Source organism: Onychostoma macrolepis, chromosome 21 (genome assembly GCF_012432095.1).
Source record: "Onychostoma macrolepis isolate SWU-2019 chromosome 21, ASM1243209v1, whole genome shotgun sequence".
Taxonomy (NCBI): Eukaryota; Metazoa; Chordata; class Actinopteri; order Cypriniformes; family Cyprinidae; genus Onychostoma; species Onychostoma macrolepis.
The window spans coordinates 31,288,487-31,315,239 of NC_081175.1; the positions used below are offsets into that span (position 1 = coordinate 31,288,487).

The following is a 26,753-nucleotide window of genomic DNA, read 5'->3' on the forward strand; positions in this document are numbered from 1 at the left end:
CTCTTCCTGTGTGTCAAACCGAAAGTAAACTAAGGAAAAGCGCATTTTGAAGATCGCCGTTAAATCCAAAACAAAGAGACGAGTTTTGAAGCCTTAAAACGGTCAGAAACATCACACTACAGTAAGTTCATTTATTGTCTTCTGATATTATGTTGTATTTTGTGTCGCTGTCAAACTCGATCTTTAAACATTTAAGCTTCAAAAGTTATCCGCCATTTTGTGGAGTTGTGACTCATGTAGAAATGAACAAATTCATCTTCAGGATTATAATGATATCGAGCTCTGTGGATTCTGCTTTTAGTTCAGATTCATTACAGTCTAAATTATACAGAGATGTAAACATTTAAATATCGCAGTCATTCAGGTTTAGTGATATATATTCTCTGATGATGTTCGATCCTCGAGTTTTTTCTCGGTTCTCGAGTTTACTTTTACAGCCTCGTCGCCCGCAAAGTGCAAGAAATGTGTGGCACACTGCACTTTTCTGACTTTTTATCAGTCGTTTCCATCAGGAGCGGGTTTAATATCTGAATGCACATCTTCCAGTCTTCTGTGAGATTCACTTGGAGGTGAAGGTTGATGGTGTGTTATTGTGCAGTCTTGAGTAATTGTTTATTTTTATGTTCATTTATATTGATTTTTGTAAATTCAGGATAAATTTAAGGGTCATTGTACAGAAACGTCCACTTTTGGTACGGCAAGATGCTTTGTATTTCTTTTTTAACATTTAAACTTAGACCACATTATTAGATTACCTTTTGACTTTATGAATACATATAAATTACAGCTTATTTATTTATTTAGCTTTTTGTGCAATTATTTCAAGACCACATGTCACTGGTGTTACCTTCTTTAGCAATATTAAAAGTTTTTATGAAATATTATTTCTTGATTTTTTTTTTTCAGCACATGTAGTCAGAGTTACAGAAAAATAATGACAATGGACGAAATAAGTAGATTGTGTTTTATTTATTTAATGTGACAGAAAAAAACAGTACAGTAACACAGCACGGTAACACCAGTGACATACATTAGACCTGATACACTGATCTTCACTGGTGTTACTCATAAGGTAACACAATTTTCATGAAAAATGCATTTTATAAAAAGTCTGCTGCAAGATATCAAGCCACCGGTTGTCAATCATGGTATACTCACTAAATTAAGTAGTTTAATCCATTTTTATTATTTTTTACAATTCCCTGACAATAAATAGGTCACACCAGTGACATCAACTAAAGCTTCATATGAAATCATGAGATAAATGAGAATTTCTGATAACTGAAAAGAGACAGTTGACTAAACATGGGCCTTTCTTCACAGATCTTCAGGAAACAGGAAGAAGGAAGTCTACACAAAGATGTAAACATGTAAATATGAAATATATCTCTTCTGTAGGCCGCGGCGATCAGGTTTAGTGATAGTTTGATTCTGACATGGCTACAAGTGACCTGTGCTGGAAGAATGAGTGTGAATGTGCACGGGCTACGTTACAGGCAAAAACTGAAAACGAGAAAAATGTCAATTTAGGTTGAATTTGAGATTTTCACACAAATGAGTTCATTAAGCTCTAGTCTAGCGATCCCATGCTCCAAATAGTAATTAAAGATCTAAAATTATCTTTATTTGTACGGTTTCTGAGAGATCTGCCAAATCTTTCCTTTGTTTTGTAAAGTTTGTCCGTGGAAAGCAAAGCACTTGCGTCTGACGTTTTGGTTTTTACATTTAACAAAAACACACCAATTCACGATCTCAACAAATTAGAATATGATGACATGCCAATCAGCTAATCAACTCAAAACACCTGCAAAGGTTTCCTGAGCCTTCAAAATGGTCTCTCAGTTTGGCTCACTAGGCTACACAATCATGGGGAAGACTATATGCGATTATAACGAGATTTTGACAATATTGCGATTAATCTTTACCTCATGTAAACGCAATACTTCGATCTAAATAATGCGATTAAGCTCATAATCGCAGCAAGCATAATCGTATTAACATAGGTGGCGTACGCCGATTTTAATCGAAATATACAGGCATGTAAACACCTTAATCGCAGTATTGCCGCTCTGACCAAAGTGCGCATGCGCTTGTGACATATATGAATAACGTGACACGCACCTGTAATAATACAGAGATTAGAAACGATGGAGGGGAAGAAACCATCGCATTCTGAGGAAAACACAACAAGCTGCCAGCAGTCTCTGTTCCTTACCCTCATCCAGAAACGGTGATCAGAACGCGACGGCAGCGTAGGCAAACATATTCCATCATATTTCGATGGCGCCGAAAAAGCATGGAATACAGCCATACAAAATCATTATGCATTAAACATAAATAAATTAAAACAGCGACCAGTAACACTGCTCTTTCTGAGTCCATCATTTGTGCTGTCCAGTGGGGTATGTGAATAATGTCAGTAAAAAAATTAACCACAATTCTTAGCGAATAATAAGAATAATGAAAATTGCATGTAAATGGGAGTAAGAGCTTTGCTCTTGACATGTAAACATTATAATGTGATTAAGTCCTTACTCTGATAATTGGAAATAATCGCATTATTCGTGCGCATGTAAACATAGTCATTGACACCCTTCACAAGGAGGGTAAGCCACAAACATTCATTGCCAAAGAAGCTGGCTGTTCACAGAGTGCTGAATCCAATCATGTTAACAGAAAGTTGAGTGGAAGGAAAAAGTGTGGAAGAAAAAGATGCACAACCAACCGAGAGAACCGCAGCCTTATGAGGATTGTCAAGCAAAATCCATTCAAGAATTTGGGTGAACTTCTCAAGGAATGGACTGAGGCTGGGGTCAAGGCATCAAGAGCCACCACACACAGACGTGTCGAGGAATTTGGCTACAGTTGTCGTATTCCTCTTGTTAAGCCACTCCTGAACCACAGACAACATCAGAGGCGTCTTACCTGGGCTAAGGAGAATAACTGGACTGTTGACCAGTGGTCCAAAGTCCTCTTTTCAGATGAGAGCAAGTTTTGTATTTCATTTGGAAACCAAGGTCCTAGAGTCTGGAGGAAGGGTGGAGAAGCTCATAGCCCAAGCTGCTTGAAGTCCAGTGTTAAGTTTCCACAGTCTGTGATGATTTGGGGTGCAATGTCATCTGCTGGTGTTGCTCCATTGTGTTTTTTGAAAACCAAAGTCACTGCACCCGTTTACCAAGACATTCTGGAGCACTTCATGCTTCCTTCTGACATTTTCTGTTGATTGGAAATTCTTAATTATTGCCCTGATGGTGGAAATGGACATTTTCACTGCTCTAGCTCTTTTCTTAAAGCCACTTCACTAATTTGTGAAGCTCAATTATCTTTTGCTGCACATCAGAAATATATTCTTTGGTTTTTCTAATTGTGATGGATGATTAAGGGAATTAGGGCTTTGTTTTCTCTTCTATTTATATTTCTGTGAAACAGCAAGCCATGGCTGGATAATTTCATGTTCATAATCACCCTGGAGTGCTCAAAATTGTGAATATGAATGGGAATATACTTGAGATTTTTCTCATAAGAATTTCTAGGGGCTAATTTATCTCAAATTAGAATGTTGTGGAAATATACTTCAGAGATATTTTACTCATAAGAATTTCTAGGGGTGCCAATAATTGTGTCAAACGTGTATTTGAGAAAAACTTTTATTTCATAAATGATATTTCCCCCCATTTTAAATTCTTATCCAATGAAACGTTAGATTTTTGTGAATTTTTTAAATAAAAGATCAAAAGGATTAACAATGCAGATTAATGTTCACAGCCTTCTTTAAATATATTTACCAAGGGTGTCGATATTTTTGGTCATGACTGTTTATATATAGGGCTGGGTATTGGTTAAAAATTTTCGATACCGATATCTTGAGTTCGATACTGGTTCCTGAACGATACTTTTTCCGATACCAATTTTATGAAATCATTTTTAACAAGATTACATTATCTCAAAAAAACTTTGGTTTTATTTTTTCAGCTTGTTGACATTTATACAGCCTCATCTCCTGAGCCACTGCACAAAGGAATAACATATATCCAACGCAATAAATCAGTGCAAATAATTTTAATAAAGTTCAAATAGTTTTTGTAATGATGGGTCAGAAGCGTGTGGATCCATTTGCAGCTTCACTATAATAATCTTTATCAGGGTCAAACAGGCAGAGGTAACACAACAGCAGTAGGGATATCAGAGGCAGAGAAGAGACGTAAACAATACCAGGCAGGAGTCAGGGCAGGCGGCAGAGAATCAAGAGTCGTCAACAGTCCAAGATCAAACACAGGGAAACTTCAGAGTTCAGAGGAAACGCTTAGAATGTCAGCCGGGGCAAAACAAGACTTCGCAATGATTGAGTGGGAGTGTGCTGCTTAAGTAGAGCAGTGAATGGGGAACACCTGTGCAGGTGATTAGTCTCTGTATGGGGTGCATGGGAATTGTAGTGTGAGAATGTCAGTACTCAGGTGAGGGTGCCCTCCGGTGGCCATCGGAGAGAGCCACAGAGGTCTGATTCGTGACAGAGCCCCTCCCCTGCGAGCGGCTCCGGACGCAAGGGGCACTTCGGCGCCGAGGTCGTCCACGAGCACGAGGTGCAGGTTGGTCTGGATGAACTTGGTGAAATTCGGTTGTGAGTGTGGGATCCAAGATGTCTTGAGCATTGACCCAGGATCGTTCCTCTGGGCCATATCCTTCCCAATTGACCAGATACTGCAACACTCGTCCTCGACGTCGAGAATCCAGAATCTCCTTGACCTGGTAAGCCTCCTCGCCGTCCACAATGATGGGAGGGGTACTCCCATCATCCTGGTCCCTCTCTCCTCTCGGACCACCGGCGGGCTTAAGCAGGGAGACATGAAAGGTGGGTGAGATACGATAATTGGCAGGTAAAGCCAAGCGATATGAAACTGGCGTGATTTGTCTGAGGATTTTGAACGGACCCACGTACCTGGGACTTAGTTTCTTGCTTGGCAATCGGAGTCGTAAGTCTCTGGTGGAAAGCCAAACCCATTGTCCAGGTGTATATTCAGGTCCCGCCCTTCTCCGGCGATCAGCTCGTTCCCTAGTTCGTCGAACTGCTCGTTGTAGATGTACGTGAGCAGCATTCCATGTATTTTCGCTCCGCCTTAGCCAGTCGTTGACTGCAGGTAGTTCAAAGGGTTCTCCTGACCATGGAAACAGGGGCGGTTGAAAGCAGAGCACACACTGGAATGGGGTGAGACCGGTTGAAGGTTTGCGGAGCGAGTTCTGGGCGTACTCGGCCCATATCAGGAACCGACTCCAATCGTTCTGGTTCTTATGGCAGTAGGATCTTAGAAATGGAGTTATTTCTTGGTTGAGTCTCTCTACCTGGCCGTTAGATTGGGGATGGTAGCCGGAGGTGAGACTGATATTGATGTTGAGTTGTTGACAGAAGGATTTTCAGACTCGAGACGTGAACTGCGGACCCCAATCTGAGACGATATCGTCGGGGAGTCCATAGAGTCGGAAGACTTGCTCTAGGAGAGCCTCTGCGGTCTCGAAAGCTGTAGGGAGTTTGGGCAAGGGTATGAGTCGGCAGGCCTTGGAGAATCGGTCGATCACGGTCAGAATGGTTGTATAATTCCTGGAGTTGGGGAGGTCAGTAACAAAGTCAATGGCAATATGAGACCATGGGCGCTGAGGAATGGGCAGAGGCTGTAACAACCCTGCGGGGCGTTGGTGAGATGATTTGGACATAATTGCAGGTTGGGCATTGTTGGACAAATGCAATTGTATCAGTCTGTAGGGATGGCGCAATCACTGGGCCGATGTGGTGGAAGTTGAGAGGCCCTTGACTTGCTGAACGCTTGAGAGAGATCTTGATATTCTGCTGGAAGATCTGATATGACTGGGGTCTCTGTCGTCGAAGGAGATTCGGGGTTTGTGGCATGAAGCTGGAACTGCAGGCATTTCTTTTGACAGGACTCTGACCATTGTTGAATTTGCTTAGTGGTCCAGGAAATAAGAGGGTTGTGTCTCTCTAGCCAGGGCAAGCCGAGGATCACTGGGTTCTGTGGTGAATCAATGGCGAAGAGACGTATGAGTTCGGTGTGGAAAGAGCAGACTTTTAGAGTGAGGTCTTGGGTGGTAAATTTGATCAGTCCTGTGCCCAATGGGCGTCCATCTAGCGCTGCCACTGCCACCCGGGATTCACATGGAAGAGGAATTTTGTGAGAATTAGCAAAATTGATATCAATGAAGTTTCCCGCTGCCCCAGAGTCGATTAGAGCCATCGTCTCAACCGTAACATTTCCATTAGCTAGAGAGATGGGTACATCTAAGATATTGGAAGAAGCACTCACCGCAGTAGTATCTTTGGTTGCTGGTCGAGTGGGGCAGTTGACTCGCAGGTGACCAGATAGCCCACAGTACAGGCAGAGGCGGTTTCGCATCCTGCGTTCCCTTTCCTCCGGTGACAAACGAGTGACTCCTACTTGCATGGGCTCAGGTTCTGGGGTCACAGTGGAGGCAGAAGTTTGAATGGGAGAGTGTCGTGAAGAACATCGAGAGCGCAGTAGATTGTCGAGGCGGATAGCGAGATCGATAAACTGCTCCAGCGTTTTTCCTTCATCACGACATGCCAGTTCAGCTTGAAGTTCAATCGATAATCCCTTACGATATAGTAACTTCAGGGGACCGGTACCCCAACCGGTCTGAGCTGCAAGAGTGCGGAAAGTGAGAGAGTAGTCAGCAGCCGTGTCCCTTCCTTGTCGGAGTGTGTGCAGTTGTTCGCCTGCCTCTTTGCCTCCAGCAGTGTGCTCGAACACTTCTCGAAACTGTCTGAGAAAGTTAGTGAAAGAGGGGAATGCCATGCTTCCTCCAACCCATACTGCCGTAGCCCATTCTAGAGCTCGGCCAGTTAACAAGGAACAGATAAATGATACACGACTATTGTCAGTGGTGTATAACAGTGGTTGTTGATCCATAAACTGAGAGCATTGTAACAAAAATCCCTTACACTTGTCCGGGGAGCCGTCAAATTTCTCTGGGAAGGAGAGTCGGGGGCTTGCTGAGGGAATGTTCAGGTTAGAGCTGACGGGCTGAAGCTCAGGTACTGGTGGGGTGGTTAGCCGAAGCGCTTGCAGTGTCTTCACTAGATCCTCAGTGACAGACGTGAGGCGTTGGAGTTGTTGTTGATGTGACATTAACATAATGGCTTGAGCTGAAACCTCGGAGGTGAGTTGATAAACGGCTGCTAGATCCGTGAGTGGCGAAGTCTTCTGTAATGATGGGTCAGAAGCGTGTGGATCCATTTGCAGCTTCACTTTAATAATCTTTATCAGGGTCAAACAGGCAGAGGTAACACAACAGCAGTAGGGATATCAGAGGCAGAGAAGAGACGTAAACAATACCAGGCAGGAGTCAGGGCAGGCGGCAGAGAATCAAGAGTCGTCAACAGTCCACGATCAAACACAGGGAGAGTTCAGAGGAAACGCTTAGAATGTCAGCCAGGGCAAAACAAGACTTCACAATGATTGAGTGTGAGTGTGCTGCTTAAGTAGAGCAGTGAATGGGGAACACCTGTGCAGGTGATTAGTCTCTGTATGGGGTGCATGGGAATTGTAGTGTGAGAATGTCAGTACTCAGGTGAGGGTGCCCTCCGGTGGCCATCGGAGAGAGCCACAGAGGTCTGATTCGTGACAGTTTTCAATTTACACATCTTTTAGGCTACATTTACACTAGTGCGTGTTCATTTTAAAACACATAGCTCAGACAGACTCATCATTTCTATTCATTTATTCTAGGTTGTTAAAAACTTCAGTGGGTGTTTTAGTTTCTTTCACCATATGTTTTATTGTTATTAAATTCTGGTGTAGTGTGTCTAATTATTTGAATGCATAAAAACTTAGTTTATTTAAATTTATTCTTAAAATAGCCTTATGAAATGCTTTATTTTTCCTCAGAAATTCTGTGTTCTGGTTTTCAAATGACGGCGTACATTAATTTAATTTATCTTTAAATTATTGAAAATCAAAGTTTATTTATTTATTTTGGCAAACTAAGGGGTTTTACTATTAAATTTAAAACGGAAGAAATTTGTGATCATTACTTAAAAAACATAAAGTTGTAATAATTTTAATAGTAGTCTAGTAGTAGCAGTATGTACATTCTGCTGAACAATAATAATGTATTTCTGCCGCAGTGTCTTCTAAGTTAAACCAAACTTTTATTTTGACAGGTTGCTGTGAATACCTGTACAGTTCTGTGTGTATATGATATGACGCTAGTTTTACTCAAATCAAACAGTAAAATGCTCATGAAGTGACTCTCAGAGCAGTTCTGGAGATGGGTTCATAGGTTTATGTCCACATTTAGTGAGACGAACATCAGTGTTTGTGGCTCATCATTGACTGAAGCACAGGCTCTACTCTCCTCCACAATGGTGACCCACAAAACTACATTAAACTAACAGATCTCTCTTGTGCAAAATAATACAGTTCAGTTAAATATTTACTCTCCTTATAGATAACACCTGCTGTTAACAAGCAGAATCACTGAATGAAAGAGAAACAAGAACTACAACTGACTTCAGCCACAGCCTTAGATGAACTCAACTGAAATCATTAAATCTCTCAAGATCTGATTAAACAACTTCACAAACAGCATTACCAGCTTCACACATTACAATTTGACTTTATTTCTGTCATATGTCTATAAAAATGATTTGAAAATTAACAGAAGTTTAGTTGTTTTATTGAAAATGTTTAGTTTGACCTCACCATTGTGGCGATCAGGGTTTGCTTTAGTTGGGCTTCAGATCTTCTTCACTACAGTCAGTAAACCATTGCTTTATGGATTCAGAAGAAAAGGATCCTGCACAAACTTCTCTTCAATCTCATCGTGTGTGTAGCGTTAAGATTTACTGCAATAATCATCACAATATTATGTGTCATTTGTGCTCTTATGTCTCCATATGCAGGTGTGAAGTCAGTTTGTCATCATGGAGAACAGAGAGAGATCTTCATCTCCTGATCACAGCTGTGTGTCTCTGAAGAGTTACGGATCCATGCAGATTCTTCCTCGTAATTTCAGTAATGATCCAGTGACCTCTGACCCCAGGTGAGACACAATTCAGTATATGACACAACAGACTGACTTGTAATAAATGAAACAGCCGATAGAACTAAAGGATGAGTTATGTCTGTGTTTATCAGGATCTTCAGGAGGAGGAAGAGGAAGAGATCTTCATCTCCTGATCACAGCTGTGTGTCTCTGAAGAGTGATGCATCCATGAATCGTCCTCCTCCTAATTTCAGTGATGATCCAGTGACCTCTGACCCCAGGTGAGATATAATCCAGTGTTAAGGTCAATTCATGCTGCACTGATAAACACTGGCCAGCGTGAACAATCACCGGATCACAGTTCATCATTTCTCAGACGCTCCACGAGTCAACAAGTGCTGCTTCAACATGTTCAATCAGAGAAACACACACTGAGCAACAGCAGCAGATTCAGACACACACTGATCCACAAACCAGAACAAGAGTGTGTTTCCACTGTTAGTGAACCACACACTGACTCACAATTACAGCTGCTGATAACCAGCAGTTCAGAACAGACTCATCTGAGGATTATTACTGATTCATTGGATGCAGTTTTATGACTCATTATATATGTTTTTAAATTAAAAAGTAAAAATGCTATTCCTCATTTTGTGCAAAAAAGGTTAAAAATATAAGCATTACATTCTAAAAAAAAAAAAAAAAAAAAAAGACACGTGACAATTTGATAAGTGCGACAAACATCTTCCCAAATTCACAATGAGAATCATCTAAGGTAACGCTTTATTTCGATAGTCCACTTTAGACATTCTACTAACAGTTAGTAACTTTGCAACTACACGTCAACTAGCAGTCATTAGAGTATTAGTAGACTGTCTGCTTAATATCTTCTAACACTTTATTTTGACGGGTCCACAACATACAACAAACTGACTATCAGAAACTGTGCAAGTATGTGTCAACTTATTCTACTAACCCTAAACCTACCCTACTGAGAGTTAGTAGACATGTAGTTGCAAATTAATGAGAATTAGTTGACATGTAGTTACAAAGTTACTTATAGTTAGTAGAATGTCTAAAGTGGACTATCAAAATAAAGTGTTACCTCATTTAAATATCTGCATGCTGTTGTCAACAAAAAGAAGCACTAAGATCTTCCTGCGGGTTTCTGCTAAAATAAAGTCTAAGAAAAGGCAACAACTCCATCAACATTCATAAATGTTAGTATTGTAATTTTACTGTTGTTCTGTAAAATAAAATAAAAAAAATAAGACAATAATAATGATAATAATAATTACCCTACAACAGCTCTATACATTTATTATAACATTCACAATAGTGTTCAAATTGGGATCTGTAATATGTTTTAAAAGAATTCTCTTCTGCTCAGCAAGCCTGCATTTATTTGTACAGTAAAAAATAAAATAAAATACATGCCTGATTCAAGAAGGGGGTCTCAAAAATGGCCAAAAAAATTATTTTAGTAACTTATTCATTTTAAGTTAAATTGTGCTTTGTTGGTATAATGTCTGATAGAATTTTAAAAAATGTTCAGTGTTAAGTAAATATTTTTAAATTGTTGTTTTGTAATTGTTTTTTTGTTTTTTGAAAAGCAGGACAAAACAGTAAAAAGCACATTTTGGCTATTTAATTTATGCAGTGGTGAAAAAAAAATATAGGAAATATAGGCTTGCATGGGGGAAAAAATGTGAAAAACTGTGTTCGGCCTTCGGCCCAGTGTTTCATTTTGTTTGGCTTCGGCCCTAATAGAAATTATATTCTGCTGCTCCAACAGACTGACATCTCTATCAATTTAGATTTTAATTTATACATCCTTTATTGTTAGATATGTGTAATCTGTTGTTCTTGTGATATTTCAGCAGAGCAGATGGAGAGCGAAGCATCTCTGGAGGAGCCTCTGTCTTCTGTCTGAACAACACGAGCGTTACAGCGTCTCTGAATAAACATGATCAACCAGTGAATGATGAACTACAGAGAGTCAAAGACCAGCTCAAAACCAGCATGAAGAACAAGTATGAGAGATTATTTGAGGGACTGAACCTCCAGGAGAATGAAAGCCTCCTGAACAGGATCTACACACAGCTCTACATCATAGAGGGAGAGAGTGAAGGAGTGAATGAAGAACATGAGGTTTTACAGATGGAGAAAACAGCCAGAACACAACACTCACAAGACACTCCAATCTACTGCAATGACATCTTTAAAGCCTCAGCTGAACCAGGATGTGAGGAGAAAGACCAGATCAAGACTGTTCTTACTAAAGGCATCGCTGGAATCGGAAAAACCGTCTCTGTGCAGAAGTTCATTCTGGACTGGGCCGAGGGAAAAGCCCATCAGGACGTAGATTTCATGTTTGTGCTTCCATTTCGAGAGCTGAACTTGATCCGAGATCATCAGTACAGTCTTCACAGACTTCTGCTGGACTTTCATCCTGAACTTCAAGATCTGGACTCAAAGATTTATGAGGAGTGTAAAGTTGTGTTCATCTTTGATGGTCTGGATGAAAGCAGAATCACACTGATGTTTTCAGACACTCAGAAAGTTTGTGATGTGACTGAGACTTCATCAGTGGGTGTGTTGATGTCAAAGCTCATGAAAGGAGAGCTGCTTCCCTCTGCTCTCATCTGGATCACCTCCAGACCAGCCTCAGCCAATCAGATCCCCTCCAAATACATCAACCGTCTGACAGAAATTCAGGGATTCACTGAGCCTCAGAAGGAGGAATATTTCAGGAAGAGAATCAGTGACCAGCATCAAGCCAGCAGAATCATCTCACACATCAGAAGAGCAAGAAGCCTCCACATCATGTGCCACATCCCCGTCTTCTGCTGGATCTCATCCACTGTGCTTCAGAAGCTCCTGGAAGAAGATCTGAGTGCAGAAATCCCTCAAACTCTGACTGAAATGTACATCCACTTCCTGCTGATTCAGATCAACATGAGGAACCAGAAGTATGAAGAGAGAGATCCAGAGAAACTCCTGCAGTCCAACAGAGAAGTGATTGAGAAACTTGCTGAAGTGGCTTTCAAACAGCTGATGAAGGGCAATGTGATGTTCTATGAGGAGGACCTGATTGAGAGTGGCATAAATGTCACTGACGCCTCAGTGTATTCTGGGATTTGCACTGAGATCTTTAAGGAGGAATCTGTGATTCATCAGAGGAAAGTCTACAGCTTCATTCATCTGAGCGTTCAGGAGTTTCTCGCTGCTTTCTATCTGCTTTACTGCTATTTAATGAAGAATATGGAGCCACTGCATGAATTCAGATCTTACAGATTTGAGAATGTACATGAATATGGATATGATATATCTGGTAAAGACTCTCTGTATGATCTACTAACATCAGCAGTAGATAAAGCTCTTGAGAGTGAGAATGGACGTCTGGATCTGTTTCTGCGGTTCCTGCTGGGCGTCTCACTGGAGTCCAATCAGAGACTCTTACAGGATCTACTGACACACACAGAAAACAGCTCAAAGACCATCAGGAGAACCACACAGTACATTAAAGAGAAGATCAAGGGTAGTCATCCTCTCTCAGCTGGTGAATCCATCAATCTGTTCCTCTGTCTGCTGGAAGTGAAAGATCAGACTCTGTCCAGAGAGATTCAGGAGTTTGTGAAATCAGACAAACACTCAGAGAAACTCTCTGCTGCTCACTGCTCAACAATCTCCTACATGCTTCAGATGTCAGAGGAGCCGCTGGAGGAGCTGAACACCATGAAATACAACACATCAGATGAGGGCAGAAGAAGACTGATACCAGCTGTGATCAACTGCAGAAAAGCTCTGTGAGTGTTTCATCATTAACTAAACTATCATATTTAATAATGAATCTGACACCTTTATAATAAATGTTGCTGAATGAGAGATTTTCTCCTAAATAACAGTCCAGAATCTTAAAGGAGTCACGACAGGTATTTTAATACAGTAGATAGTGAAGTAAAATGTCTGTTATCACCGCTGTAAATACAACACAGTCACATGAGAAACTCGTTCATTAAATCAGCAGCAGGTGGAGCAAAGGGACGGTCGACACCATTGATCAGTAAAGCTGCAATTCAGACATTTTCACTGTGAATGAAGATAAAATACTGACACATTACTGGTAATATTAATAGTAATAATAATATAGCATTATAACCTTTAATCTTCAGTAATTATTGATCATAAATGCTTAATTTTCCATTTGATTTCCAGGTGTGTCTCTTCATCCCCTCGTCTTGTATTGTGCATTTAAAGAGTGTTCTGTTCTGTAGTCCCTCGTCTACTGTTAAATGTCTTCCTTGTGTTCCTTTGTTGGATGCCCTGTTGATTGTATCATTAAAGATCAGTTCATGTTGAAGAACTCCACATCTCCAAGTTCCACTGGGCGCGTGACAAGATGTTTTGACTGTTGATGTGTGTGTTCTGCTCTCTTTCAGTCTTGCTGGCTGTAATCTCACTGCTCAGTGTTGTAAGAGTTTATCATCAGCTCTTCAATCCTCAAACTGTGTCCTGAGAGAGCTGGATCTGAGTAACAATCGCCTGCAGGACTCTGGTGTAAAGTTTATTTCTGATGGACTGAAGAATCCAAACTGTCAGCTGCAGATACTGAGGTATTAACAACATATAAGAGATTATTTACAGTCAACTGATCACAATGTTTATGTGTGTCTGTAGATGATCTGTGTGTGTGTGTGTGTGTGTGTGTGTGTGTGTGTGTGTGTCTGTAGAAGATCTGACTGTGTGTCTGTAGATGATCTGTGTGTGTCTGTAGATGATCTGACTGTTGATGTGTGTGTTCTTCTCTCTTTCAGTCTTGCTGTCTGTAATCTCAATGCTCAGTGTTGTGAGAGTTTGTCATCAGCTCTTCAATCCTCAAACTGTGTCCTGAGAGAGCTGGATCTGAGTAACAATCGCCTGCAGGACTCTGGTGTAAAGATTATTTCTGATGGACTGAAGAGTAAAAACTGTCAGCTGCAGATACTGAGGTATTAACAACATACAAGAGATCATTTACAGTCAGCTGGTCATAATGTTGATGTGTGTCTGTAGATGATCTGTCTGTGTGTGTCTGTAGATGATCAGACTGTGTGTCTGTAGATGACCTGTCTGTGTGTGTCTGTAGATGATCAGACTGCTTGTCTGTAGATGATCTGTCTGTGTGTCTGTAGATGATCTGTCTGTGTGTGTCTGTAGATGATCATACTGCTTGTCTGTAGATGATCTGTCTGTGTGTGTCTGTAGATGATCTGACTGTTGATGTGTGTGTTCTGCTCTCTTTCAGTCTTGCTGGCTGTAATCTCATTGCTCAATGTTGTGAGAGTTTGTCATCAGCTCTACAATCCTCAAACTGTGTCCTGAGAGAGCTGGATCTGAGTAACAATGACCTGCAGGACTCTGGTGTAAAGATTATTTCTGATGGACTGAAGAATCCAAACTGTCCGCTGCAGATACTGAGGTATTAACAACATATAAGCATTTACAGTCAGCTGGTCATAATGTTGATGTGTGTTTGTAGATTATCTGTCTGTGTGTCTATAGATGATCTGACTGTGTGTGTCTGTAGACGATCTATCTGTGTGTCTGTAGATGATCTGTCTGTGTGTGTCTGTAGGTTGTCTGGCTGTATGGTGTCAGAGGAAGGCTGTGGTTATTTGTCTTCAGCTCTGAGTTCAAACCCCTCACACCTGAGAGAGCTGGATCTGAGCTACAATCACCCAGGAGATTCAGGAGTCCAGCTGCTCAAACACAAACTGGAGGATCCAAACTATAAACTGCAGATACTCAAGTATGTCAAACACTAATACTGACATACTGAACGTGCGTGTGTGTGTGTGTGTGTGTGTGTGTGTGTGTGTGAATGATGCAGATCTACATTAATGTGTGTGTGTGTGTGTGTGTGTGTGTGTGTGTGTGTGTGTGTGAATGATGCAGATCTACATTAATGTGTGTTTGTGTGTTTATAGTGTGGATCATGGAGGAGAGATCATGATGACAGCTGGACTACGAAAGTGTAGGAATATAAACACACACACACACACCAGGGGGCTCTTTTACTCTCAAGGATGATTTAAGAAGCAAATCACTACATAATGTAAACAGAACAATAATATGTGGATTCAGCTTTAGAGTCACGTGGAAATATCTTTATTTTAATAAACAAGGATTTATATTTATTTAATTACTGTTTTGGACTCAGACATCATACATTGATGGTAATGACGTGTCTTGACACATGACTATTAATTTAGATCCATTTAAAAAAAGTCATTTTCATTTTAAAATGCTCTGTCCACACTAGAGTTTACAAGTGTTTTCCAAAAGCTTCTCATCCACACTGAAACATCAGAAACACTAAATTCATCTTACTGCACGTGTGAAACTATAAAATCTCACTGAGATGATACAGACGAACAGATATAATAAAGTTTTCACGCTGTTCTTCTGTCAGGATCATTTTATTTAGTAAATTAACCCTCTGGTTGTGTTCGGACTCCAGTCACACCTTTCGTGTTCCCGTCCAAAAATGACCGGGCTCCAAACAATTGCTTATAAATCTGTCATTATGCTATATTATCACTAAATATTGGATTCATTCTTTTGTCAACTTGTTTTCTTTCATTTAGGACTGGTTTTGTGTTTCTATTTGCATCTGATTAATCGTAGGCCTCATTTATCCGAGTGGGCCCCCTTTTTGGGGAAAAATGATTTTTATGAATAATTTTCACATTATGAGATAAAAAATTATGAAAATTTGCACGGTTTCTCACACTAGTGTGCTTTAATGATTAATCAAGAAGTTTGGTTTTAAAAGCTTTTATTTTGTACAAAATTGCAAAAGTCACACTTGTCGTGTTCGGTCAAAATGACCGGACTCAAAAATTGCTTATAAATCTGTAATTATGCTATATTATCACCAAATATTGGATTCATTCTTTTGTCAACTTGTTTTCTTTCATTTAGGACTGGTTTTGTGTTTCTATTTGCATCTGATTAATCGTAGGCCTCATTTATCCGAAAGTGGGCCCCCCCTTTTTGGGGGGGAAAAATCATTTTTTATGAATAATTTTCACATTATGAGATAAAAAATATGAAAATTGCGGTTTCTCACACTAGTGTGCTTTAATGATTAATCAAGAAGTTTGGTTTTAAAAGCTTTTATTTTGTACAAAATTGCAAAAGTCACACTTGTGGTGTTCGGTCAAAATGACCGGACTCCGAACAATTGCCCATAAAGCTCTCATTTTACTATATTATCGCCAAATATTGGATTCAATCTTTTTGTCAACTTGTTTTCTTTCATTTAGGACTGGTTTTGTGTTTCTATTTGCATCTGATTATTTGTAGGCCTCATTTATCTGAAAGTGGGCCCCCCCTTTTTGGGGTGAAAAAAGCATTTTTTATGAATAATTTTCACATTATGAGATAAAAAATTATGAAAATTTGCACGGTTTCTCACACTAGTGTGCTTTAATGATTAATCAAGAAGTTTGGTTTTAAATGCTTTTATTTTGTACAAAATTGCACAAAGTCACACTTGTCAAAAATGGCCGGCCATTGAAAGTGAATGGGGAAGAATGAAAATAAGAGAAACAACTACCGTAGTATTCAGGAGCATGTTGTGCTTGCAAACATAAAGGCCTTGGACCTGTGCGTGTGTGGATGCATGTATACTCACGCTATCACACACACACACACGTGCGCGCACACACACGCGCACGCGCGCACACACACACATCTATGCATACAAACTATTGTGAGTATTACACCTATTTCATCCTACCCTGAACTGCATGCAATATGCTTTTATGAATCTGATATTATCTCTCTCTCTCTCTCTCTCTCTCTCTCTCACACACACACACACACACACACACACACACACACACACACGCTCAAACTGCCTTGTCTTTGGCCTGCATTGACTTCAAAATAATATTTTTTCCATCCTTTGACCAGAACGTTACATCAACTTCAGCTGGTCCCTCAAAATCAGAAGATTGCTCCTCTTCAGTTGTTGCAAGGTTTTCAGCTTGTTCAGTGATGTTTTCCTCTTCCAATATATCTTGCAATGCGTCTTCACTGTAAGATTCATCTTCAGTTGTCCCTTCCTAGGCATTTGTATGCTCTAGCATTTATTTGTAAACTTTTGTCTACTCTGTGAGAACACGAAAGCCTCAAAACCTATTGTCATAATGTTTTTTCTAGAATGTGGTGAAAGAAAAGATTCTTTTGAAGTCAGTGCAGGCTAAAGACAAGGCAGTTTGAGCATGTGTGTGTGTGTGTGTGTGTGTGTGTGTGAGAGAGAGAGAGAGAGAGTTATAATATCAGATTCATAAAAGCATATTGCATGCAGTTCAGGGTAGGATGAAATAGGTGTAATACTCACAATAGTTTGTATGCATAGATCTGATATTATCTCTCTCTCTCTCTCTCTCTCTCACACACACACACACACACACACATGCTCAAACTGCCTTGTCTTTAGCCTGCACTGACTTCAAAAGAATCTTTTCTTTCACCACATTCTAGAAAAACATTATGAAGTTTGGTTTACAAATAGTAGACAAAAGTTTACAAATAAATGCTAGAGCATACAAATGCCTAGGAAGGGACAACTGAAGATGAATCTTACAGTGAAGATGCATTGCAAGATATATTGGAAGAGGAAAACATCACTGAACAAGCTGAAAACCTTGCAACAACTGAAGAGGAGCAATCTTCTGATTTTGAGGACCAGCTGAAGTTGATGTAACGTTCTGGTCAAAGGATGGAAAAATATTATTTTGAAGTCAATGCAGGCCAAAGACAAGGCAGTTTGAGCATGTGTGTGTGTGTGTGTGTGTGTGTGTGAGAGAGAGAGAGATAGATAATATCAGATTCATAAAAGCATATTGCATGCAGTTCAGGGTAGGATGAAATAGGTGTAATACTCACAATAGTTTGTATGCATAGATGTGTGTGTGCGTGTGCGCGCGTGTGTGTGTGTGTGTGTGTGTGTGTGTGTGTGTGTGTGTGTGTGATAGCTTGAGTATACATGCATCCACACACGCACAGGTCCAAGGCCTTTATGTTTGCAAGCACAACATGCTCCTGAATACTACGGTAGTTGTTTCTCTTATTTTCATTCTTCCCCATTCACTTTCAATGGCCGGCCATTTTTGACAAGTGTGACTTTGTGCAATTTTGTACAAAATAAAAGCATTTAAAACCAAACTTCTTGATTAATCATTAAAGCACACTAGTGTGAGAAACAGTGCAAATTTTCATAATTTTTTATCTCATAATGTGAAAATTATTCATAAAAAAAGCTTTTTTCACCCAAAAAATGAGGTGCCTACTTTCGGATAAATGAGGCCTACGATTAATCAGATGCAAATAGAAACACAAAACCAGTCCTAAATGAAAGAAAACAAGTTGACAAAAAGATTGAATCCAATATTTGGTGATAATATAGCAAAATGAGAGATTTATGGGCAATTTTTTGGAGTCCGGTCATTTTTGACCGGGAACACCACAAGTGTGACTTTTTGCAATTTTGTACAAAATAAAAGCTTTTAAAACCAAACTTCTTGATTAATCATTAAAGCACACTAGTGTGAGAAACAGTGCAAATTTTTATAATTTTTCGCTTAATATTGTGAAAATTATTCATAAAAAATGTTTTTTTTACTCAAAAAATGAGGTACCTACTCTCAGATAAATGAGGCCTACGATTAATCAGAAGCAAATAGAAACACAAAACCAGTCCTAAATGAAAGAAAACAATTTGACAAAAAGAATGAATCCAATATTTGGTGATAATATAGCATAATTACAGATTTATAAGCAATTTTTAGGAGTCCGGTCATTTTTGACCGGGAACACGACAAGTGTGACTTTTTTCAATTTTGTACAAAATAAAAGCTTTTAAAACCAAACTTCTGATTAATCATTAAAGCACACTAGTGTGAGAAACAGTGCACATTTTTATAATTTTTCGCTTAATATTGCGAAAATTATTCATAAAAAAAAAATTTCACTCAAAAATGAGGTACCTACTCTCAGATAAATGAGGCTTACGATTAATCAGATGCAAATAGAAACACAAAACCAGTCCTAAATGAAAGAAAACAAGTTGATAAAAAGAATGAATCCAATATTTGGTGATAATATAGCATAATTACAGATTTATAAGCAATTTTTAGGAGTCCGGTCATTTTTGACCGAACACGACAAGTGTGACTTTTTCAATTTTGTACAAAATAAAAGCTTTTAAAACCAAACTTTGATTAATCATTAAAGCACACTAGTGTGAGAAACAGTGCACATTTTTATAATTTTTCGCTTAATATTGCGAAAATTATTCATAAAAAAAAAATTTCACTCAAAAATGAGGTACCTACTCTCAGATAAATGAGGCTTACGATTAATCAGATGCAAATAGAAACACAAAACCAGTCCTAAATGAAAGAAAACAAGTTGATAAAAAATGAATCCAATATTTAGTGATAATATAGCATAATGACAGATTTATAAGCAGTTGTTTGGAGTCCGGTCATTTTTGACCGGGAACACGACAAGTGTTACTAGTTGAAATAAAACCCACAAAAAAATCCGAAAATTAAAAAAAAATTTATGAGAAGTACTTATACCCTATGTGAACAAAGTCAGTAAGTTTGAGTCCAATGCGATAACGTTAACTAGTATTTTCGGAAAAAAGAAAATCTTCTTCGGGTCAATTTGACCCGAACACAACCAGAGGGTTATCTCAGCATTCACTGATGTGTCCCGGTCGCACTCAATCATCATTATATGTTTGATCTTAAACGCAGCTGCGCTCATGTTTTGCTGCAGGACAGCAGCTGTGAGTGAATTTTCTGTTATCTTTGCAGGACTGTGAAATAAAGAGTGAACAAAGTAACATATCTTTAGCAACAGTGTGAAAGTGAACAGCACATAACAGACACAATACTGATATAAACACAGATATCTATCAGTACAACACACGTCACATGACTAAACATGCATCAGTGTTTCAGATATCTCAGTTTTCACAGTCCACACTACAACACCAAAACAGTGTTATCACCTTCATCCACTCGGGAGAACGTCTTCAAAAAGATCAGTTTTCACAAAAACAGCATCTCAGTGTGAACAGAAGACCGAAACAGAGAGAAAAAGATGTGTTTCTAATGAACATGTATTAATGTGAACAAGACCTGTGGCTTCCAATCAAAACTCTCCGTCCAGAGCAGAAAAATGACAGAAAAAGCAGCAAGAAGAATGTATATTATTTTCTATTTTAAATTGTTCTTATTTTAGTCAATTAATTAATAAAAAATTTACATTAGTCCACTGATGAAATGTAATTTATAGTTTGTGTCAGTACATAACAATAATCAAAACATTCTTAAATGTACTTCTGTGGTGGCTGGTCAATAGAAGGCGCCACGCACACAAGATAATAATAATTATTATAAACTATATAAATTGATATCTGAATAAAGATAAGCAGCTGGTTAACTTCAGCTGAAGCTCGTTTGATGTTGTGGTGTATAGAGACTCTTGTGATCCTCACAGAAACCTCTCCTGCCTCGTTCTTGTCAGAAACTGAGAAACTAAAGAATTGCAACACCATAAATAATGATAGCGGCATTAAAATACAGTTTCATGTTATTAAACAACATATACTTTTATATGCTGTGTCTGGTAATCCCAGGAGACCCAGACACGTAATTGATTTAAATGCTGACAAATAAACATTATCATAACAGTTTAGTCTAACATTAGCTTCTAATGACATCTGTAGTCTATTCATTAGCTTCTAGTCTAACATCTCCCAAACGACATTGTAATGGTATTCTTGATAATTGATAACTTACCTTCATAATCATGAACACATTCTTTAAACACTTATAATATTTTAAAGGCTTTATTATGTCACAACTCTACAGCTATGCAATAAAATTCACTTTAAAATTCACTTTTCATTCATGAATATATATATATATATATATATATATATATATATATATATATATATATATTAGTGCTGTCAATCGATTAAAAAATAATCACGTTAATCACAGTCATGGACTGATTAATCACAAATTTAAAATACTAGGATTTACCTGTAAACGTGTTGAAATAAAGAAATGCATGAAACTAGTTTAAGGAAGCAGAACCTTTCACACTTCCGCCAGGTATGAGACATAATCCTTATTATTCTTTTATCATTATTCTTTTGTTTTTATTCAGCCATTATCAGCCTTTAAACTGGCAATAAAACGTTTACCAAGCCACATCGCTTCAATCCCAGTATACATTTACCCAACTATTATCAAAAGTATTTATAAATAAATACAACAAAACATTCTTGCGACCTTACGTGAAGTATTATGATAAAATGCATTATGAAGAAGAATTGGATCTGTTCTGCAGCTGCATTAGAGCTAATATTAGCATCATGCTACATAAGACAATTTATGATATTAATAGTACACTTTTACTCAGAACTCACTTCAAACCACCATCGAGTGTTTGTAATAACTTCCTTTTACGATCACACGTGTATATTTGGGCGGCCGCGGAACATTATAAAAGTAGCCCAAAAAACCGCAACCCACGGTTCTGTAATTTTTCCCGCGACTGTATTTTCAAAATATCGGTAAGCCCCGCCCCCCTTAGTTACTGTTGCTCCCTCGGACAAACAAACGTAGTTGCTCACTGTCTTACAATGACAGCTGCAGAGTGTGAAAACCTTGTCCCACGATGTTGATGTCTCATACTGTGTGATAATGTTTGATTATCACAAGAAGAGCTTGAATGAAGTGTGTTTGACTCTAAATATATATATAAATATAAATGGAAAATACATGTTTAAAATATACATGGAACCAAGCCAAGGTCCGGACCTGAAGTTTGCATATTTAGAGAATTATGTAATTTTTGTATTTTACTTCTTGAGTAATCTATATTTATCATGCTTTAGTTTCCTCAGTAAATCACACATCTGAAAAATAATTTCATTATAGTTTTTCTGACAGATGTGCAGAGCTCCAGTGATGGGAATAAAGGTGTTATAAATAAACGGCGTTACTAACGGCGTTATTTTTTTCAGTAACGAGTAATCAAACGAATTACTGTTTCCTCCGTTACAACGCCGTTACTGTTACTGACAATAAAATGTTGCGTTACTATATTATATTATATTATTAGAATTGAATTTTTCAGTTCATCTGAATGGATGCGCAGTGTAGCTGTATTTGATGTACCATAAACTCTAAACTCTAGTGTGAAGCGCACACCTCGCCGTCACTTTCTCTCACATACACGCGTACGCAAAGAAAGATACAGAGCACGAGAGTCTTTCATAACATGCAGAAGTGACGCGCTACATGTAAACAATATTCTTTGTTGTATTTTTCTGTCAAAATAACGGAGTTACTTTGGAATTCTTCAGCTTTTAAGAACTGCCGCTTTCTCTGCTAGTGGGCGGGGCTTATGCGCAAGCAACAATCTCATTGGCTGGCGCTCACCTATTATCATCCCTGTTTTGATTTCAGCAAATCAATTCGAGCGAACGCAGACAACGTGATTAATATTCATGAACCCAGCAGCTCATTAATCCTTAGTGCGTTTTATATTGATGACAAATATGCATTCATACTTGGTTATTCTAATTACTAAAGTTCTATCATCATATAATATTAAATTATCATAATATTATATTATATTGCTTGACTGACTGATACTAAGTGTCAGTAGATAAATAGTGTAGGTTAATGTACAATGTTTTATAATAATAATTTATTCTTTTTAGTGTCCATTTCATTAATTTAACATATTTAATATTGGGGGCATTCAACTCTGCACACAATCATCAAATGATCATCCATACACACAGCAAACTCCACACAGATGAAAGGAATGTAAAACAGGACTATCTTGTGTGTGTGTGTGTGTGTGTGTGTGTTCAGTGTTCAGTGGAGTGTGTGTATGAGCACAAATACACTGTATACAGTCTGTCTGCACAACTGATGAACTTTACACTTACTGAACTGAACTGAATCAACACTGAACTGACTCGAGCTCTAGAATCACACTATTGGCTTGTTAGAGCTGCTTTACAGCACAATCTCAATCTGTTACTGCTTTGAAACAAGCTGTACTGTAGAAAGTGTTATAGAAATAAAGCTGCCTTGACTTGTATTCATGATAAACCCACAACCGCTGCTTTACACAACACTAGTCTGTAGGGTGACCATATTTTGATCACCGAAAACCAGGACACTCGGCCCGGCAATGAGATACTCAAATCTCAAAGTTTACTCAAATATGCCTTATTAATTTCAATACATTTAAAGTATGCCTCCTCTGTATGGATAGAAAATTGTTATATTACAAAATACTAGGCCTATCTATAACCAAAGACACAAATTCAGATAGGCTTGTCAGAGGTTACTCAACAACATGTTTTATTATGACAGGTTTCAAAAATAATGAATGAAATAATGATAGAAATAATGTCTCTTCTGTATTAGAAAAATAAATAAATAAATAATAAATAACTGAAAAATACCTCCAAATTGAACAAAAATATATGTATGAAATGACAATGCACCCTCCGCTGCATTCACAGCATCCTCAGATTTCCCGGGTCTCACAAAGAACTCCGTCAACTTTGTTGAACTACTCTCACCTCACACAAATGTTTTATGTTTTCAGTGTCCATATGAGCTTTGAGATCTGTGGCACCCCATTGGACACCGAAGCATATGTGCCAGGTTTGCACACGGTGCACGCAGCCTCCCACAGTTGCCAACTCTCGCGAGACAAATAAGTAACCGCAGCTTCAAAAACAAGCCCAAAACAAGCCCAATATTTTTTTGATGATTTATTATCATCAATATTATTTATTATCAATTATTTATTACCAATAAATGAGCCTGCAACATATTAAACTGAAACCACTCTTTTATCTGAAAAGCAAAAACAGAAGCTATTTTACAAAAATGAGCAAACTTCAACAAAAGTGGGAACAAAACTCGTCTCCAGTCACCTGTGAGCAGAATAGGATTGGAGAGATGGAAAAGGAGAAAAACACAAGAGCTTCAAAGGGGAGCCGTAACATAGCCACATATTTATAGCCTGAAATATATAGGGGTCATTCTATGGAAATGTAAATTTTTCTGTCCCTAGCCTTTACAGAAATATTACACTTGAAAAACACTTGGTTACAATTTTTTAATATATATTTTAAAATGAAACAATGTGTTATTTGAACAATTACACCTTCTTGAGCCGTCAATGTGGCAATATTTGTTTTTAATTAATTATAAAGAATTCCAAGCACCAAAACGTCTCGTCCCCACAGCCATGTACAGCGGGAAAGAGCTTTATTCTGAGGTCAAAAACAGGTTTTTCTTCCATTTAAAATAAAATAATGTATACATAACTATCAAATAAATGACATAAAAAAACAAAATGCCACATAAATATTATAGAAAAATATATAAAATATTATATTAAATTATAATATATATTATATTTAAAAAGAAAATGTTATATAATAATATTAAAAGATGATAAAAAAGATAATTAAGCTGTCATTTATGTGTATTCATGAAGTCAAAAGGTAATCTAATAATGTGGTTTAAATGATAAAAAAAGAAATACATTTTAAGACATCTTGCCATACCAGGCTATTCGAACCAAATGTATTTACTCAGTATTAGGATATGACTACTTGTTTTTTATTACAGCCCGTGATTATTAATACATTACAAAACATTATAAAAATTAAGCTAAAAGAAAGTCATCCCACTCCTTTACGTCTACTTCTATCATCGCTTGGATTACAGCGTCACGCGCTTCTTTCTGAATGTGATTTTTCTCCAATGAGGGGGAGGATTTGGCGAATTAAGCTACAGCACTTATATTATTGCACTGGTTTGCTATTAACTGCGAGCAGACAGAGTGTCAATCAATGCATTGGAGAATACGGCGAACATAAATAAAGAGACGAAGTTGCTTGTCAGATTTCCATAACAAGCAACCAGATTTTTTCAAATAAACCCAAAAAGCCGCACCCGCGACCAGGGATTTTTTCCCGCAACTTTACAAAAAAAGAAGCCCAAAGTCGCGTATAATACGCGGACTTGGCAACTGTGGTCCCGACCGGGAGAATAAGTGGGGAATTTCTTCTGTAACTTGTTGGTAAATGTGCATGTTGCAGGCAGAAGTGCTCGGACGGCTGTGTCTCGCTGCGAGTGTAAAGAGAGCCGCCCACACGGCAGCCTCTCAGGGATTACTAGTGCCGGTCAATTTAATGGTCCAATGAAAAATAATGAAAACCAGGACATTTTCATCACTTTATAAAAAACAGCCAAGACGGCCAGGATAGGACGTGAAAACAGGACATGTCCTGGGAAAACAGGACGTTTGGTCACCCCACTAGTCTGCACTGTTTTAGGCCTGACAGGGTTTTTCACAGAGTTTTGTTTGGGCTCCAGAAGTCTAGGACCAGCACTGCTAGTGAGATCTGAATCACGAGTCGCTCTTCAACAGCTTTCACTATATTAGTGAACACATTTGAGAAGAGTGAGGACAGTCTGGACTTTAGCTGTAAACACACACAGACATCTTCACTGTTGTGTTGTTCTTGATGTTTCTCTCTTCTTGTGTTCAGATGCCTGTGATCTCACACTGGATCCAAACACAGCAAACACTCGACTCATTCTGTCTGATGAGAACAAGAGGATCACACGAGTGTTTGAGCGTCAGCCGTATCCTGATCATCCAGAGAGATTTGATGAGTGTGAGCAGGTTCTGTGTGTTGAGAGTCTGACTGGACGCTGTTACTGGGAGACTGAATGGAGCAGAGCTGCTGATGTATCAGTGTCATATAAAGGAATCAGCAGGAAAGGAGAGAGAAGACTGTGAGTTTGGCTGGAATGACAAATCCTGGAGTCTGTGGTGCTTTAATAACAGATTCACTGTCTGTCACAATAATAACTTCACTGATATACCTGCTGACCGTTCATCCTCTAATAGAGTAGGAGTGTATGTGGACGTGTCGACCGGCTCTCTGTCCTTCTACAGCGTCTCTGACACACACACACTCACACACATACACACATTCAACACCACATTCACTGAACCCCTCTACGCTGGATTTGGGGTTGATTATGATTCCTCAGTGTCTCTGTGTGATATTAAACGATAGAGAGACTCTGTAAATCTTTCTGATGTTCACATGCACACAAACTCATCAAATCTCACATCATTACATTTGTATTCATTCATAATTAAATAGTTTTTCATTATTAATCTAGAAGTTATAAATCTAGATCAGACTCATACTGTTCTGAATCTTAAACAGATGAATAAGTTTGCTTTAATATTTCTATTGTAAACTGATGATCAAATGTAATAAAAGTGTATTAGTGACTGATTTAATGATGAAGTGGTTTCTGAATCTGATGTGAACTGATGACAGTATGAATAATGATGAATGTGATTGAGATCAGCAGAATGAAACACAGAATGAATACATCTCCTGATCGTCTGCTTTATTTTTCTGTCTGCGCTGATTTAATCATATTCATTACTTACTACAAAACAGAAGTCAGAAGAACACAGACTGCAGGAAAGCAGGTTGATGAATGATGGTTTGCATCAGTCACTGAACCACTGAGGAGACTGAAGGGCTGGCTTTAGTTCACCACTGACTATATTAAAATAATGTCATTAAA

At 38.4% G+C, this 26,753-nt stretch overlaps 1 protein-coding gene across 1 annotated transcript; it reads left to right on the plus strand.

Moving 5' to 3' along the window:
• On the plus strand, positions 1–26,753 carry LOC131529264 (NACHT, LRR and PYD domains-containing protein 12-like). The gene is given in 12 exon segments (XM_058758892.1): positions 1–121; positions 1,324–1,370; positions 8,930–9,069; positions 9,165–9,293; positions 10,893–12,821; positions 13,455–13,628; positions 13,830–14,003; positions 14,300–14,473; positions 14,630–14,803; positions 14,982–15,028; positions 25,688–25,925; positions 25,927–26,753. Coding segments are annotated over 10 exon segments (3,456 nt in total). The 5' UTR covers positions 1–121; positions 1,324–1,370; positions 8,930–8,950; the 3' UTR covers positions 26,225–26,753.